At 36.7% G+C, this 19,438-nt stretch overlaps 1 protein-coding gene across 13 annotated transcripts in view; it reads right to left on the bottom strand.

The window, feature by feature from the left end:
- fcho2 (FCH and mu domain containing endocytic adaptor 2) overlaps positions 1-19,438 on the bottom strand; it is a 47,241-nt gene that overhangs the window by 5,217 nt on the left and 22,586 nt on the right. The window contains exons 9-27 of one of the 13 annotated variants that reach the window (XM_079872793.1): positions 18,282-18,326; positions 17,949-18,018; positions 17,601-17,625; positions 17,296-17,352; positions 17,037-17,094; positions 16,440-16,615; positions 13,686-13,710; positions 11,380-11,424; positions 10,055-10,100; positions 9,846-9,931; positions 8,032-8,109; positions 6,416-6,928; positions 5,451-5,566; positions 5,249-5,378; positions 4,776-4,835; positions 4,275-4,386; positions 3,746-3,901; positions 2,564-2,696; positions 109-308 (exon numbers count right to left, since the gene is read on the bottom strand). In XM_079872793.1, the coding sequence (XP_079728919.1) occupies positions 109-308; positions 2,564-2,696; positions 3,746-3,901; positions 4,275-4,386; positions 4,776-4,835; positions 5,249-5,378; positions 5,451-5,566; positions 6,416-6,928; positions 8,032-8,109; positions 9,846-9,931; positions 10,055-10,100; positions 11,380-11,424; positions 13,686-13,710; positions 16,440-16,615; positions 17,037-17,094; positions 17,296-17,352; positions 17,601-17,625; positions 17,949-18,018; positions 18,282-18,326 (2,131 nt within the window). The remainder of the gene's footprint in view (positions 1-108; positions 309-2,563; positions 2,697-3,745; positions 3,902-4,274; positions 4,387-4,775; positions 4,836-5,248; positions 5,379-5,450; positions 5,567-6,415; positions 6,929-8,031; positions 8,110-9,845; positions 9,932-10,054; positions 10,101-11,379; positions 11,425-13,685; positions 13,711-16,439; positions 16,616-17,036; positions 17,095-17,295; positions 17,353-17,600; positions 17,626-17,948; positions 18,019-18,281; positions 18,327-19,438) is intronic. The other 12 variants (XM_079872798.1, XM_079872799.1, XM_079872800.1 and 9 more) reach the window with 12 other exon arrangements.

Here is a 19,438-nt window from a genome sequence, read left to right as displayed (position 1 = left end):
TCACAAGTTTAATATCACAGTGATTGGGTCCATACTTCAGTGTTTATTTGTATCACAAAATATTGCGTGTTTGTTTGTATGTTTATGTGCCTACACCCTCCAACTCACCAGATGGCGTTGGGGAGTGACTGCATGTTGGTGACCCCGCCATTGACAGGCACTAACACCTGTAGGTTGGTGAGCGCAGCAGGGGGCTGCATGGCCTCTGGGTTGTATCGGTAGTCCACTCGCAGGTCTGTTGTAGTAGGGGCACATTTCCAGTATACCACGAGGTTCAGAGGTGTTGATTGAATACCATTTGAACATGCCTGAGAAAGGAGGGCCAAAAGATCTTTGCTCACCACCTGAGGACAACGGCTTATCATCAACCTGATTTACACAACAATAATCAGGCGAACTAAATATCAACAGTACATATACAAAATAGCTGCACGATTAATCGTAAAAAGATTGTGATCTCGATTCAAACACCCACGTGATCTTGTTTCTAAATGGCGATTCGGGTCTGTCTATTAAACCTTTCACAAGTGGGATCACAGCAAACATTCAAATCTGTGTTCACGCTGCCGCTGACCCAGAGGGAGCAGTTGTTCATGTATTAGTATACAAAACAGCTTCACAAACAGTCTTTTCTTTTCTAATTCTGTGTTACAATAATTCAAATTATCACAGAAGTACTGGCATTAAAATGTATAGTTCGGATTTAAACACTGATGTCCATGGTATTCACACCAGGAAAGTCCGATAGTTCACTTGCTTTGGTCCGGACCAAATACAATGTTGATTTTTTTCTTCAGCTGGGTCTCGGTTCGGTTGTTTGGTCCGCACCCGAGTGCGATTGCTGTATTCACACCTGCCCAAAAGATCCGCACCAAGGGGGGAAACGAACTTGAGTTCGATTCAATCGAACCAAACAAGGCAGGTGTGAATACACAACGCAAACTGTTACACCAGTAGTTTGTACTGTCACTTCTTAACCGAAGTGACAGTTAAGAAATATACAGTATATATCATTGAATCATTCATTCAAGAGATTTGTTTAAAAATGCTGATTCATCCTGTAATGAACCAAGTGGAGTCTTTATGAGTCAAGTCAAGTCACCTTCATTTATATAGCGCTTTTAACAATATAGATTGTTTCAAAGCAGCTTTACAGTGATAATAGGAAATTAATGTAACAGAGATTGTTTTGGCTTTACAGCAGCTCTAGAATAAAGTTATTGTCCAGCTAAAATTAGTTTTGATTGATTCACTTCCGTTGCAAAGATCATTAGTTATTCACTTAGGGGCCGCTTACACGACACAACAACAGTGCTTGGCGGCTCGAGAATGCGAACCCCGAAATAGGTTCCAAGGTGCAAGCCCTGAAAAAAAAAAAAAAATATATTTTTTATCTTTGCGCAAGGTTTAAAAACGCAAACCTGTGAAAACGCTGACGGCGTGCAAATGCATATTACGTGTTCAGTCTATAGGTATGTGCGTTTGAATATATATGTGCGCAGGCGTGTAGTCTTTCTTTACAACTTGACCTCAACAAATTACATGTCTGGCCTTAAAAAATGTATAATACAGAATTATTTATCGCTTCTGCTTAGCCATGTGAATCGGAACTATTTTCACAGCGTTTTATCTGTACAGAGGTTAAGGGAAGGAGAAGGGGGCCTTCACAGGGGAGAGACTAGTTGACACTTCAGGACTGCATTGTCAACGTGTCCAGGCGCAGGTCCTTCATCAGATCTGGATGCGGCCTGGATCTGGCGGACTGCGGTAAAACTCGGGATAAACAGAGAGACTAATATTCTAGGTTATTACATGAGGACGTTTTTTGTCCAATAATTTTGTCCTTGTCCAAGAGTTAAGTAGTAGGAAATTACTAGTCATCCAGTTTTTTATATCAGCTATGCATTCCGTTAATTTTGTGAATTAGTATGTTTCGTCTGGGCGTGAAGAAATATAGTGCTGAGTATCATCAGCATAACAGTGAAAACTAATGCCATGCTTCCTAATGATATTTCCAAAGGGTAGCATGTACAGAGTGAACAGCAACGGTCCTAGTACTGAGCCTTGTGGTACTCCATACTGAACTTGTCGATAAGACATCTCTTCATTTACTGCTACAAACTGATAACAGTCAGATAAGTATGATTTAAACCATGCTAATGCAATTCCACTAATGCCAACATAATTTTTTAATCTATTTAAAAGAATGTTGTGGTCAATAGTATCAAATGCAGCACTAAGAGTGTGTGAGTCGTTGAATCATTTATTCAAACCGCTTTTTTAAATAACACAAATTAATTAAATTGTTTTTAATTAGACTGCAGCAATTAACATTTTGTCAGAACCTCTAGTAAATTACATTTTTTTGTTTAGTTGTCTATTCAGAATCGTGGGAGAATCGTGATTTCTATATAAAAAAAAAAAAAAGTGATTCTCAATTGTGCAGCTCTAAAATGAAGCATACTAGAAAAGCTAGTACTAACAAGCTTTACTCACGTGTTTCTTGAAGAATTCATTGACTAACAGTATTATCCCAAAGGTAACAGAATTGAAAGCTATGAACCTGGTACTTTAGGATGTCCACATTGTAATAGGATGCAGTAGGATTCTGCTCAGAGCTCTTCCTGAGGTACGCCGTCAATGCAGACATGTTCAGCCAAAAGTCCTTAGTGCTTGTGTCACTCTGGGAGGAGTCACTGGAGTCACAAACACACACACACACACACACACACACACACACATACACACACACACACAAAGAAAACAGTATTAGGAGCTCAATAATTCAATGCTGTGTGTCATTGGAGCAGCATGGAATAACTAACCCTAGTCCAGCAGCTCAACTATTAAATCACAAATCCCTCCTGATTTGAATAGCCATGCCTGAGAACTGCTGGCACGAACTCACACAACATGAAAAAGGATGTGGGTGAGTGAGAGCAGGGTGAGTTTAGCCTGAGCACTTTAGCGATCATGATGCTACTATATGGAATCATGAATAAAGTAAGAAGGCTGTTACAAATATACAAAATGTTTTATCACTTTCTCATATACACATGTTTTTTTTTATTATTATTATTTTGGTAACACTTTATAATAAGGTTCATTAGTTAACATTAGTTAATGTATTAACTAACATGAACCAACAATGAGCAAAACATTTGTTACAGTATTTATTCATCTTTGTTAATGTTAGTCAATAAAAATACAGCTGTTCATTGTTTGTTCGTGTAGGTTCACAGTGCATGTTAAAAAATGTAAAAAAATAATAATAATAATTTTTGATTTTAATAATATATTAGTAAATTTATATTTAGAAATTTTAGAAATTAATATCAATAATATCAATATTATTACAATTTAAAATAACTGGTTTCTGTCTGAACATACATTTTAAAATGAAATTCATTCCTGTGATGGCAAAGCTGATTTTTCTGCATCATTACTCCAGTCTTCAGTGTCACATGATCCTTCAGAGATGTTTCTAATATGCTGATTTTCTCATTATCAATGTTGAAAATAGTTGTGCTGCTAAATATTTTTGTGGGAACTGCATGCATGTTTTATCAGCATTCTTTGATAAATAGAAAGTTCTAATGAACAGCATTTATTTGAAATATAAATATTCTTTAATGCATTCTTGCTGAATTAAAGTTAACTTACTTTATTTGAAAAAATTCCCCCAAAACTTTTAACAGTAGCGTAACATTAGAAGAAACAAGTTAGTGTAAAGGCACACACTCACCTGTGCAGTAGTTGCTGGTTAGGCATAATTTGCTCTAATCTGCTGGTGTTTGAGAGTTTGAAGCTGAGTACAGCAGGAGACGGAGTAGAGGTGAAAATCTTGATGATGCCGCTAGGAAAGGACAGGGTCATGTCTCCTGTGATCTTCACAATGCACCTAAAATCACATTTTTAAAAATCATTTTACAGAGATCCCACTCACAAAGCCACTGAAATATGTCAGAGCTTAGAATATCTAGACCAGGTGTCTCCAACCTTGCTCCTGGAGGGCTACAGTCCTGCAGATTTTTAGCTCCAACCCCAATCAAACACACCTGGACCAGCTAATCAAGCTGTTCAGGGTTGCTTGATAATTACAGGCAGGTGTGTTGGAACAGGGTTGGACCTGAAGTCTGCAGGACAGTAGCCCTCCAGGAGCAGGGTTGGAGACCCCTGATCTAGACTAATGAACGAATTTCAAGGTTTTGTCATCATGTGTATAGTATGTAAAGTCTGTGTTGTCTTAGCAGGGCAGATGACATGAAACTCACTTGCTGGGATCTGCTCCTTTGAAATACGCATTAACAGACTCTGTGAATGCTACAGCAATGGGCAATGCATCCTGGGAAGCCAGTGTCACTGGACTGGGCCCACGAGATATCCCTATGAGGAAAAGAATCAGGAGGAAGACAGACAATAAAAAAACAGACATCCAAGTATGAATAAAAAATAATAGAGGCGTTCTGAGGAATGTGTTTCAGTTAAGATAATTTAAATCTCTGCAGTGACAAACAATGACAGGTCAACAGGTAAAAGCCAAGGAAAAGACATCATCCGCACTATTTCTGCCATGCATCCTCACCAGCTACAATGCATCAGACGCACAATAGTCAGTTTTACAATTAGAGATCATTCACATGGTGAGTCACAGAATGAGAGTAGTTATGGTTTAGCAGATGGGGCAATGCAATTGGTTGATCAAGGAGAGATGATCATTCTTGAGTCAGTTAGTAAGTTAGAACAAATGCTCTTCTGAGTTCTTTCCACTCTACCTGCCGGAGTTTCACATCTCTTCTCAAATGTGGGCAGTTTCCCCACAAAAAGATCGTCCTCTTAATTCAAAATGAAGAGGAGGAAACCAAAAAAAAAAAAAAACAGGGCGAGAACACAGTTCACCAGTGAAGAATGAGGATGGAATGATCTGGTGAGTGATGTGTTGACCATACGATGAAATGCAATGTGTAGAATATTATTTGTGCATATTAGCTTTCCTTACACATGGACATGAATATAAAATATATATAAAAAAACATTTTGAAAGATATCCTGTATCCTAATAACCATACAGTATATAAATGATGACTTTATTGTTATAATAATGAAGTAATAAATGTATTAAATGATAAATTATATACATTATAATTATTCATACATTTTGTAAGTCTGATGTGAATGTGGAAGATGTGAAAAAAGATTTAGTGTGTGCAGCTTGTGTTCACAGGAGTGTGTGAGACTGAAGACTCACCGACAGTAGGTGTGTTGCTGGTGCTCAGGGAGGTGTTGGAGCTGAGAGAGGAGGAGCTCTCGGCACGAGCCAGAGGAGCAGCGGGAGGAGGGCTAGAGTTGGACACCTTAGGAGGGCTGAACGGCCGGCCCTGCAGAAAACAAGCAACTGATTAATAATTCACTGCATTCAGGGGGAATCAGGAAATATCTTCTTTACTCACAACCTCATTGATGCCCGTCAGCTTGGCTGCTGGCAGTTTGGGCCGTGATAATGGTCTTGGTGGAGGGACTATGGCTGCTGTGCCCAGGGGAGTAGTCGGCCTGTTTGGCGGTGGTACTGTGCATGAAAAAAAATAAGATGACAAATTTTAGAACCACAAGATGTACGAAAAAAAGGGGGAAATACGAAGACAGCACCCTCTGAGCGTGACTTAAAAATCACCAAAAACATTCAAAATGTTGCTATACTGGATTTGTCATCACACAGAAAACAAGCTAACAGTCAAATCCAAAGATTACACCTGATGTTCAGTCACATGCAATGTCCAATGTCACAATTATAAACATATAAAAAAAATAAGAAATTATAAGACCAGGTAAGGAAACTGAAAGAAACATGCACACGTTAAACCATCTTAGTCATTATGTTCTGATTTTAGAAAACATTGGATATGATATTTCTGACCAAGTTTGTAGACACATGTTACTTTGTGTAGCTGAACCAAAAGTATTTGGAAAAATAAAAAATAGAAGAAAGAAATAGAAAAATACATTGAAAACAAAATGTAATAAATAAAATATACTATATAAAACAAAATAAAATAAAATAAAACCAAACTTGGGTCCCACATTTTTTTGACTGTATCTAGCTAAACAGTAATAAAGACTATGATGGCTTACATGTGATTATTTGGTTACATTTGTATTATTCAAATAAATAAACAACACAGAAAACACAAAAGTAAAAAAAAAAATTCACCAATCAAACAACAAAAGTCAAATAAATCTAACTCTTAACTGAAGAAAAAAAAAAAGAAAAAAAGCAAGAAATCCAAACAATTACAATGAAATAAAATAAGTTGTAAAAACATCAGGTTTGTTAAAATCTCAGTGTATTTATCTCACTGTCATGTAGCCATGGGACAGTGTTGGAACATGCTTATGAAAACTCATTCCTCAATATTACCATCCTGCATGGATCGGGCTGGTGCTTCCTTTAGAGAGGGAGTGCTCTCCTCTTTTCCAATGCTGCCAAATGGGTCACCAGTCTCTCTGAAGAAAAGCTTAGGCTGTTGAGACACAGGCACTGACCGAGGTCTCGCTGGTTGATGGGATGGTCCACGACATGGCACAAAGGCATCATTGAAGGCAATCCATTGGCTCTGGGCCCAGGACGAAAGTGTGTCTGGACCAGCAACGGGAGCACTGAGAGGGGGCTTGTGGGTAGCGTAGTCCTTAGGAAGAGCTTGTAGGGCTGGAGGTACGCTCAGAGCTCGAGTCGGGCCAGGACGGAGGGGGGCAACAGCCTCGTCTGGGAGAGAGGTGGAGGGAGGAAAGGGGAGAACAGGGAATGACGGGGTGCACGGCTTGGTGAGACTGGCAGGAGAAGGGAGTTTGGAGGGAACGGGCAAAGCAGGAGGCTCGGTAACATCAAGACTGATTGCTGAAGGAGAGGTGGGCTCCGACTGTAAATCCACTTCTGTTACAGGGGTCATCAGAGAGAAAAGAGTAATGATGCTTGTAAAAATGTACCACATACTGACAGGCATGCTGAAAAGACTAATGTTACATGGAAAAAATGAAAAAATATGAAAGAAACACAGATGACCTGGATTTGTGTATATGCAAAGGAGGTGCATCTCTTCTCAAATTGTTCTCTTAATCTGAATGTGTAATACAGCTCTATATTTCACATAATTACATTAAGAAAATGTCACATAAACAGAAAACCAGTAATAATAAAAAGTAATCGGGGAGGGGGGGGGGAGCCTTTTTTTTAAATGATCAGCGAAAAAAATAAAAAATAAATAAATAAAAAAAAATAATAATAATTTTTTATATATATATATATATATATATATATATATATAATACAATTTAAATAGAGTAAAATATTATAAGAATACAATTATAAAACAATAAAATGAATACATATAAAAATTAAGAAAATATAATATATTTTAAAGTAAAACAAAATATTATAAGTGTACATTTAAAAAAAAAATACAAATGGAAAAATTATTATAAAAATAATGTTCAAAATATTGTGGAATCCTCTGAAATATGTATTTTTATATATCCCTTAAAACATACTGTAATGTGGTATTCCTAAGCATATGATCAGCTAACCTTCATGCACTCCTGTTAGTCTTTACTAATACAAATACAAAAAATAAATTAATAAATAAAATACTGACATAGACGAGGGGTAAAATGATACAAAATTGTTAAAAGGTGTCAGTGTGTAAATTCTGTCATTATTTTACTCACTCTTATATCGTTCCAAACCTGTATGACTTTATTATACTTTTTTTTTTTTTTTTTGTAAACTATCCTTTAAGTACAATAAAGTGTGTCTCTGTGCTTATCTTCTGTGAGCAGAAAATGTAAAAAAAAAAACCACTTATTTTCACAGATACATCTCTAAGAAATATTAGGATCTTTAGCTGCGGGTGAGTTCAAGCAAAACATTCCTCTCATCATTCACATTTTTGCATATTTCTTTGCCATCAGGGTCAGTGTCTGTTATGGGAAAAGTTCTATTCTGACGATCAAACTGCAGGCATGGGTTATAAGCATTACCTGGGTCTTCAAAAACCTCATCATTTAACTGCAGTGGGGGAGATGTAGGGAAAGATGTTAAGAAGAGAGAAGCCAGGTCTAAGAAAAAGAGCATTGAACAAATACAAAGCAAGGATGAGAAAAAAAGAAAGAAGTCAATGTAAATGAGGCTCATTTAAAACATATTAAGGCATGGAAGAAACAAAATTCTCAAAAGCTATGCAAAAACACCTAAATAGCACAAATTTATAATAAAATGCAAGTGCAATACCTTGCAACATTACTAATATCCTCTTCACAGCTCTTTTTGTTCATTTGCCAGGTCAGAACTATAACAAGATCATGTTTGACAACGTCTGTGACACGGGGACTCTAAACTCCGCCCTCTGACCTCTGAAGGTGCCAATTAACTTTGGATTATGATTGGCCCTCGTGGATAAGGTCAGAGCTTGAATGACGGGTTGGATTTTTATAGTGACTGCATTGAGTGGCTTATCAAAGAGAAAAGCATTCACTTGTTTGCAAACAACGCCTTAATGTCAAACTAAAATTAAGCCACAAATATTTCTTCAAAAATAAAGTATTACAATAATATAATTAGTAAATAAAAAATCAAGTCTGAAATATTTCCAACAAAATAATTCAAATCAACAACAAAAAAATTAATTTGCATATATTACGTACATAAGTTTCGTAACTACTTTGCACCTCATCTTTGTTAACGTACATCAAAAAGATAATATTTAAATTTGGTCAAAACCACATACTGTCAACTGCACTATTGCCCAAGATATAGAAGCTCCTAATTCCCAGATGTCAAAATAACATTTCATTTCAACAATCAAGGTCAAGAGCTTTCAGAGAGAGAGACAGAGATGAGAATAGAGCGTGAGGAAACACTGACCGTACTCACGGAATACACACAGGAATCTTATTCATGGCTCAAGATCCAACGCATGTGTAAATCGTGTATAAAACCCATTTTTAATGTAAAACTGACATTTAATTCAATGGGAAATTTTATGTGTGAATGGATTAACAGCATGGACGATTTACAAAGAATTAAATCTGTTTTGTGTTTCACAAATAAAGCCTAGGGTGTGTAAAATTCTGCAGAAAACTACGCCAACAGCATTCCTCCAATAATAAGTCAAGAAACTCAATTATCAGCAAATAATTTAGTTATTTTTTTAAATCCCTGTTCTATAATATCAAAATGCAAAAAATAAAAGTGAATAAAAATAGACTAAACAAGCAAACAACAAAAAATACGTTTTTCCCATGGCATTAACAAAAGATGTCATGCTAAAGCACAGGATAGATTGAGTGGGATATGAAGTCGCTGTGGGATATGAGGGTTTCCGTGACAACAGTAGCCTGAGCAAGCTCTCTAGAGGCGACTGTTGTGGACTGGAAAAGCCCAGACACTTTCCCCAGCCTGTAAGCATCATCAATAATAAAGGAGGTCAGACCTAAGACAAGCCTCCCAGAGACTGGGGGATGGAGGAGGTGGAAGGGTGAATGACTTACGACTGTCTGCTTGTACAGTGTGTGTGTGTGTGTGTGTGTGTGTGTGTGGTCGATGAAAAACATTTTGACTCCAACACTGCCAAGCTGAACTCTGTCAGTGAGATTATTGTAGATGTTAACCAATACTTTACTGAAATGTGATTGTACTTTAATATACGTTAATGGCCGTTTGGTGAAACTCTGAGATATAAGGAAAAAGGGAAACGATGTCTAACAACAATAGTTCCCTTATGTGGTAATGACATTAATACAGAGCTGCACCCAGAAGAGTGTGCATTTGCTGTATTACAACAGACAAGTATTACCTGACGAGTGGGGTAGAGACGAGCTGGAGCCGGTGCTGGTCGGGCCAAACGGATCCAAAGACAGCAGGTCATTACAGGCTAATCTACTGTTTGAAGGTTAAAAAAAAAAAAAAAAAACTTATGGAAGTTGTACAACATAGTGCATAAATGGTTACAATTTTGATAAAAAAAGGGTGAACAAATAAAGGTTAACAGAAAATTTCTCTTACTCATTAAAGGATGGCTGTGGTATCTTGTGTCGTGTCAGTTCATCACCTGTAGATCAATGAGAAAATATGCAATTGAGTAACGGAGCAACTCTTCAGGCTTTATTTGTGATCTGCTGGTGGCCGGTTGCATAAACTGCTTTGACTAGTCTTAAAAGTTAGTCATTAATTTTTTTCTTCAAGACTGGTTTTAACTTCTAAAAATCAAGGTAGAATGGTCTAATTTGAATCGGAAAAGTAAGAGTGATTCACCTCTTGTCTTACTGCTATTTGTTCAAACTAGTTCTTATAACAGTCTTAACATAGTGGCTGAGTTTATGCAACTGGCAGCTGCAGCCTGTTGCAAGACACCCCTTAAATGCAGTCTATAAATCCATCTGCAATAGGGTATATGTCGAACGTCGCATGACGAAACCGGAAACCTGGTCTCATCGCATCCGCTTGTCATAGAAAGTGTTAACAGCCGTATGAACTGACGCTGATATCTATGGAATTTTAAGGTAATCAGCTAACCTACCTATCTCACTTTGTTATTGGCGTTTTATTCTATTTAAATATCTAAACGTTAGTGTGAAGATTTTTTTTTTTTTTTACTTATAAATATCGATCTTCACATGCGAGGGACATTGGTTATGATCATCTTTGCTCGCTCCTTTTAAGTTATCTTGAGTAAAACAGTAAAAAAATGCAAGAAGCACATACAAAAGACCTGAACCGGAAGCGATGCGTTCTGTTTTCCGGTTTCGTAATGCGACGTTCGACATATACCCTATTACAATTTCTTAACTTAAGGGGTTCTTGTAACTGGGCACTGCTCATTAAGTCCCGATTAAAAATGCAGCTCATGTGTTTCATGAAGTAAATATGATGTTATCAAATGAAATACTAGATTGTTGCATGTAAAAAATAAAAACCAACATGGAAGCCAGAAAACTACAATAGTCACTAAAATTTCTGACCATTTCTGAGTGCCATGTCAGTAGAGTACTTTGCTACATGAGACACATGTCCATGCAACCCCATTTGTCACACCAAATACATACATTTAAAATCGCAAGCTATAAATGATCGGCATAGTACATTTGAAATGGTATGTATTTGAGACCAAATCCCAACGACATACAGTATATTATACACAAAGGACAAATGACAGTGTTAAAAGACAACAGCATAAATTAGTAAAGTAAATTTTTGTACAAATAGGTAATTTTGTAATTTGCACATTTTGTTTTTCATTTTTACTAGCTCCCTCATTCCCACCAACACAAATGTAGCTGCGGACCAAAAGAGAGCGAGTACGCTGACTAAGATTCCGGAGGAAAACTCACCTGTCTTTGGATTTACAGAAGGGAATGTGTGTTGTCGTGTCATTCCTACAGTGAGTATGTTTGAGATCCACATTTACAATAACATTCAGTTCTGAATATTCATCAGTTTATTCTATATGTCCATTTGTATGTCTGTTATATGCCTATTTGCCCACGTGCCACATATTACCGGTAAGTTTTAAACAGTAAAGAATATGAGACACCCGTCAGGTTCTGGACTGACAGTAACACTGATCTGATCTATAATCGATATATTTGATATTACCCTATAGTATATTGGCTGATAGTACACTTTTTTTTATTTTAACAGTATCAGATGATATCAGATGTTTAACTGCACATTTACTTTACCTTTGCCGTCAACTAATGGTCACTAAAGTTAATCTTTAAAAACACCTAATCATTTAATAATAACGTTAAAGGGGTCCTATTATGCCCTTTTACAAAGTCTTGATTTTGTGTTCGTGGTGTACTAGAATGTTTTCATGCTTAATTGTTCAAAAAACATTAACAGCATTATTTTTCACATATTTTACATTATTACAGCACCTCTCTCCCCAGTCTGGCTCGAACATGCCGATTTCGATGAAGCCCCTCCTTCCATAATACAAAATGTGCTGTGATTGGTAAGCTGGCCCAGTGTGTTGTGATTGGCACCGCTTGTTCGGTAAAAGTCCCGCCCCTCCATTACTGCGAGTTATTCTCTAGTGTAAATATTAAGGTTGTTTCAAACTTCCACTTCAAGCCTAATTCAGACCCTGACAATGTTAACGAACAAGAGGATTTTGCAGAACGGATTTCATGCACGGACTTTGCAAGCATGGATTTCACAGGATGTTTCAGAGTGGTATGTTTTTTGTAATTTTCTTATACATTATAGATACGGTGTTATCCACCATTTAATCGTGATATTTGTCGGAAAACTAAGATAATACAAACAGTAATCGATCACTAAACCATGGTTCATTTTCCTAAGGAGCGGTGAACCGTTTTACAAAAGTGAGATTACAAAAACAACAGAAAACAAGCTGTTCTTCATAAAATATGCAGCGCACATATAAAATTTAGGGTTTTAATGTCCAGAAACAGTGTTTAAAATAAAATTTTGTCAGCCTTAGGAAGGTCAAACAAATGAGTTTTGGAGACATTGTGGGGAAAAAACAGCGTCTCTTTAACATAGTGACAACACAGCCTTCTCTAATGCAGCTCAACCAGGCCTCGTCCCCTTTTTTGCGTATTCTGTGGGTGGAGATTATTTAAATGAGGAACATTGTGACTTCCTAAGATCCCGATTTTTTTTTAATTGTAGTCCAAATGAGCCGTTCGCTGTAGTTCTTGAAAAGTGGATTCTGTCAAATAAAATATCTCCCTTTGGAGTGGACTTTGAGCTTTGAAACTTCTCAGATCTTTTTGATCATGCTCAAACAGCAACATTACACACTAACTAAAGTTGAAAAATTGGAAAAGCATAATGGACCCCTTTAAATATAATCTTTAGATAATCTCAAAATGAATATACATTTCTTATACTGTAAATTATAATGTCGTAATACCTAAATTCAATAAAACATTTTTAAATTCTGTCCAACAACATTAAGCATAATTCATGTGGACAACAAAATCAAATTGTAAATTGTATTTAAATAAGTTTCCTTTAACATACAGAGAAAGAATACTTACAATAGCATCTTAGTGTGATTTAAGATAAAACAACATGAATTGGATTAAAGGACTTATCGGATAAAATTATCTGCCAGATCTTATCAATTTCAGCGCGTGCAGGAGGTTGTGGTAAATGCGCTCTTTGAAGAAATGTTTACCGTTTGAGTGGAAGAATAACAAAACGTTTCTACTGTGATCTCAATTACTATGTCTTACGGATTTAAAGTATGCGAAACTTTCCTAGGAGGTTAAAATCGTCGCTCTTGATGTGAGAACATGCCGCAGTGTAAACACTACATTCTGGCATGCATCTGTGTTCGTTTAAGTCACAATTTACTGGAAAAATGTAAAATTATGATGGATAGAAAAACATAAACACACAATTAAGCAGTTAATCTTGCTCATGGCTTAAGGAGGCAACGCTGTGCTACTCAGATGAGGAAAAAATGGGAGAAGATGTTTATTTTCTCATGGGATGAGTTGGCTTTGGAGGGGTCACCAGAGCAACATGAAGGAGGCTTGGCGAGAAACGTCATGGCCAAGAAAAACGAAAAAGAGAAGTCAAAATGGCAGGCGCTCTCCAGAGCCAAACCTTCAGAGTGACATAGGGATGGAGGGAGGACGGAAAAAAAAGGAATACTCACTGGACTGGTTCTTCTTCATATGAACCTGGAAATGAAAACAGGCTTTTATTAATGAGAGTGAGAGGAGTTATGAAAACAGCTGAAGACATGAAGTGCTTCATCCCCACATTCATTCAATGGATATTGGCCTCACAGGACGAAAAGCACACACACAAGAACGAGCAGAGAACCGCACTAGTGGGATTGCATATTCAAACCATCAGTTCAGAAACAATATTCTGCAGGCAGTTTAAACATGAGGAAATGAGTGGCAGATAATTCAACCAAATTCACTACCGGGATTGTTTTGAGGCTGAGAAATGTCAACAAGAGTCAGCTAGCAAAACGGCAATAAATGCACAAAGATGGGCATGGTTTATTGTGTATTCAAAGTGACTCATATGAAGCATCTCTGAACGAGACTCTGTCAAAGTGGATGGAAAATAATTTCACTTGGTGTTCGATGAAAAGAAACACATCAGAAAAGCAACATAAAGACTGTAAACAAAACTAAATGATAAATTGTGAAGGAAAAACTTGTGGAAACACACAAACAAATACACAAGCATGCAACTACACATGCATGCATAAAGAAAAGTGAAGGCATGGTTCAGTCCCATAGGCAGAGACTGGCAAATGGGTTCAATTACAGCACCCAGGCCACACACCCGCCAATGAAACAGAGAGAGAGAGAGAGAGAGAGAGAGCACATGAAGGGAAAAGAGAGACAACAGAAGACTAGAGGAAATGGAAAGCTCAATAATACCAATAATCTACAACAGATGACATGGCATTCGTCATCACCTAGATTTCCTTACTTGACCAAAACTGCCATAAAACAGATCCGCCTAAAAATTAAACAGACCCACGAAAAGAAGAGAGACTGAGAAAGGAAACACAAGTATGATATGAGACACAAAGACAAATGTTCAATATGAACATTGTGAGTGTAGTTTTTGAGATGTGTAAATATTTCAGAGGTTAATCTGAGTGATTACTGAGCACATTTGGAAGAAGACAGAAAGCTCAAGCTGGGTGAAATGAATGATGAAGAGCCTCCCTAAAAGATGTGTGTTAATCCATCTCAAACAGAGCAAACAGAGGCGGCAGTGAAGGTGTCTAAAGTAAACTGTGCTCACTGAAAACACAAGCTGGCACTTGTGAGGATGTGTTATTGCAGAAATACATCACTCTGTCATTTCAAAGCGTCACAAAGGGATGAAGAGCGAGGGATGGGAGAGAGAATGTAAAACAAACACAAAAGGCGAGACTGAGAAGCAGAACAGATGAAATCTTGGGCATAAAGAGAAAATCATAGTTACAAATGATGTAACTGATAACTAACCTAACCAACTTGTTTTTATTCTGTCCATTACATATCTAATATTTATCAAATCATAAACAACACAAATATGCACTACCTTTTAAACCAGTAAGATTTAAAAAAAAAATTTTTTTAATCTATTATGCTCAACAAGGATGCATTTATTTGTTCAAAAATATTGTAAAAACATTGTAAAAACAGTAATATTGTTACTACTATTTAAAATAACTTTTTATTTATATGTAAATTATTCCTGTCAGGCAAAGCTGAATTTTCAGCATCATTATTCCAGTCGTCAGTGTCACGTGATCCTTCAGAAATCATTCTAATATGCTGATTTACTGCTCAAGAAATATTTCTTATCATCACAGTTGAAAACAGTTGTGCTTTGCTGAATTTAAAGTTCAAAAGCATTTATTTGAAATAGAAATCTTTTGTAACATTAAAATGGTCACTTTTGAGCTATTAATGCATCCTTGCTGAATAAAAATATTAATATCTTTCAAAAGAAAAGGAAGAAAGCTGCAAACATTTAATAAGAATCAGGGACATCATTATTTTAACCAACTGGCTCTGAGCATGTCAAGATATTGACCACCTTTATTAACTAAACATCCTTTTGTTACAGGCACAACTCTTGCTTTCATGTGTCCGTGTGTGCACACGTTTACCTACGTGATCTTACTCATTAGAAACAGTCCCTCCATGCTTCCTGTGGTGAGATTTCAGGCAGGAAGTTGCATGGGTTTGTTTACCAACAGCACACACACACACAGATGGTCCACAGGCCTAACACACACACACACACACACAGCTCACAGTCTGTGCAGGAGGAACTGCTTGACCACACAACTCTACATGCACAAAATGACAGAAAAGTAGGTCACCTTTGCACGAACCAGTACATGTGTGATGTCACCCATTATGTCATGATGACCAACCCTGACTCAAACTACTTGAGATTTATTAAATGCTCATTCCCTCACTGGAAACGTTTAACGTCCGTTGGGCCTAAACAATATTGTTTTCAATGAGCCAGTTAAATCCTTATATTGACCACAGGTGCATAACACACACACACACACACACACACACACACACACACAAACAAACACGCACACAAAATAAAACTGCACTCAAGCACAAATCAGGATTGTTAAAAAAAAAAATGTGTGAAAGCATTTGCTTAATCTCTGAGGTCTGCCTGTAAATATCATAATCAAACAGTGCCCTCTAGTGTCTGCTGGGAAAATTGAGGTTTCGTGGGAAGTGATGAAGACTGAATATATCAACCAATCACAACTCTCTTTGCTGACACTGTACAATCACCCTTTATAGAGGGAGACCAGCTGCATTATTCTGTGTATGATGAATTAATGTGAGTGAAAGGTGAGTATATGGTCATGGGATCTTTACACAAGGTGTGTGTTCTTGTGTGATGCGTCTCTTACGGCAGGGGTGGGCGAGAGGGTGATGTTTCCAATAGAGGCCTTCAGCTCATCGATGGTGGCTTTTTGTTGGTGTGTGCCGTTGTTGGTCTGCACGGGTTTGATCTGGACGTGGAATTTTCGTGGCTCATCCTCATCTTCTGAGTCACTGGATGAATAAAAGGAGTTCTCTTTGGCATGTGATCAGAACTGTTAAGGAAAATGGTTCGCATACAAAAAAAAGTGTGGGGGCATGAAAAATCATCTTAGTATCTTGAGCTAGATGGTTAAAAATATCAGATTTTGTGTTTTTTTTTTTTTTTTTTTTTTTAACATGTATTCTAGTCCACACAGAGTGATGACGCAGCTTCGGTAAAGAAAACAGAAGAATGAAGAAAATCTGATGGGAAGGAATGACTTGGCAGCGATTCAGAAAAAAAAGTGCAACAAAGTAAAATATCACAGTATGTTCTCAAGCCAAAAAAAAGTGTTCAGAGTTTACATTGAGTGGAGGCGATGAAAGAGATAAAGGAAAATGTTTCTGTGGCTGAGATGAAAGCGTGTGTGAGGGATTGGGGGGGTGGGGGTGGGGTGGAAGAGATGGATCTGGAGTAAGGATATCATTCTCGTTGACTTCTGGTCGGATACAGAAGCCCTCCTCGTCCAGCTGAGGCACATTCTGCAGAAAAAAACAAAGAACACACCACAGACAAAATCCTATTATTCACACTCTTCAATACATCAAAGCACAAGCAGAGTCCGACTGAGGTAAAACACACCATTGTTAGCAATATCACAAGAAGTATTTACACTGTGTTGTCTTTACTTAACATTGTAACAATTATAGACAATCCTTCAACAACATTAGGTCACCACTCACGGCGTTATGAAGATCTATAGCACCGTAGAAACCCGGGGGAGCTCCGTTGGAAGCGTTCTGAAAGAAGGATGAACAAAAGAGGCTTTGTGGGTGCGACTCGCATGGAATTACTCCAAAATAACCAGAAAGAGCATACTTTGATGAGAAAATTAGTTTCATATTATGAAATTTCAGAAAAACACCTTTAGTTTTGTATTAATTCAAACATTAAAAATACTGATTATTTTCTCCAATAATAAGAATAAAATTAATAAGCAAATACATTAAATTAATAATTATATATAAATAAGCATAAATATACTCACAACTGCTTCTACTTCAGCTGATTCACTATTCAAAACAGAGGAAAAAAGTTGAATGAGATTGAATGAAATGCAAAATAACATTACAATTAGTCAAACACAATACCTACTGTTCCAAATTACAAAATGATCAATACCAAAATACTCTTATCTTAACCTCTGTCTGGTGATGAAAGAAATTTTTTATCTTCCTCTGTCGCATCAAATTCAAATAAGTATCTCACAAAATAATATGAAGAATGGTAAGTTTCAGAATGTAGTTAAAAAAATAGTTTAACTGTTTAAAAATTCAGTAAGAAATGTGTTAAAAAGAAGTGAGAACACAGTGAAATAATATTACGAAAAACTTGCGTGGAATCTGTGTCTTTATCTCTTCGTCGGCCTGGTATGGCAAAGGTTTTTCTTTTTCTGGGTTTGGCACCTAAACAGACACAGCAATGATTGTAACAAATCTAGACAAATATGGTTCCATCTGAAACAGATGTACATCGCCTTTAAAACAAAAAGCAAAGGCTGCAAAACTAAAATTCAGAGTGAATTATTATAAAGAGATTTAATTACAGATATTGAAGAAAAGTTATTTATTATATATATATATATATATATATATATATATATATATATATATATAAAGAAAAAATGGGAACAGAGACAAAAAATAAATAAAAATTAATTCACACAGACCTTCTGTGGCGATCGAGACATTACATTCCTCAAATTCAATGGGCCCTGTAATGAAAACAGATAAACAAATACAAATAATTGAAGGGTGATGTTGTGTTACAGTATCTTGAATTCAAGAATTATGATATGTTGTAATTAAATGTTTTTTTAATATAATTAAATGTAATAATACAACTTTTTACAGTGTTACATAAAAACTTCAGTTACACTTTATTTTAAGGTGTCCATGCAATTACAGTGTAATTATACATTTAAGTACCGAGTAATTAATTAACATGTACTTACTATAGAAGGAATAGTGTTTGTTTGGTATAGGTTTAGTTGCAAGTAATTATGCATAATTTACTGTTGTTACTACAGGACTGTAAAATAAGGTGTTGCCAAATCTTGTACTTAAGTCCTCAAAAAAGCAAAAAGAAAAAGAAAAAAAGGCACACAGACACACATTGGTCAGATTCTCTGGTAAACAAATGTACAGTCATCAATGGGTCTTGTGGCAATCAGCACAATCTGACTTCCCTTTTAAGCCAGAGCACGTAGTTCACAGCCAGCATGCAACACACACTAACAGATGCACACCCAAACAAATGTCTGGAAGCACTTCTGTTTTTAACCTCAGAAATCAAACAAATACACAAGTCCAATGCAATGATGTGCAGCACTGATATAGAACTTAGTCAAATGCTGTTTAATCTCCACTGAAAATATGAATTAATATAGCAGTGAAATGACACACAGACGGCTGCAAAAAACAACAAACTGCACGCTTCATTTCTTGCTCATCAATTTTGCATATTTACCTCCAAGCTTTTACACTTTTAACGTGACCCATTTCCACACTGACACATAGGGATGAAAGGATTTAAGCAAACAAACTCTGCTTTACCATTTTCACTCTATTTGGCTGCTCAGGCTTTTGCAGTCATGACCTAACAATGTGTTTCTATTTCAGAGTGAAGTCAAAATATGGAATAAAAGGAAATCTAATATCACCGTTACTAACCCCAGTCAGTTTGGCTATAGATTCTCAATAAATACCCTGAACAGCATATAAATATTCATTCTGTGCTTTCGTGACTAGCCGTAAAGAGAGGAGAGATGCCCCTCAGTGCTCTAAGAGCCCTTTGGAGCGGGTTTTCTTTTGTGTTAATGCGCGT

This window comes from Squalius cephalus (assembly GCF_949319135.1).
Source record: "Squalius cephalus genome assembly, chromosome: 5".
Lineage (NCBI taxonomy): Eukaryota > Metazoa > Chordata > Actinopteri > Cypriniformes > Leuciscidae > Squalius > Squalius cephalus.
Note: the sequence above shows the minus strand (reverse complement) of the source record. Positions and strands in the feature narration are given on the sequence as shown.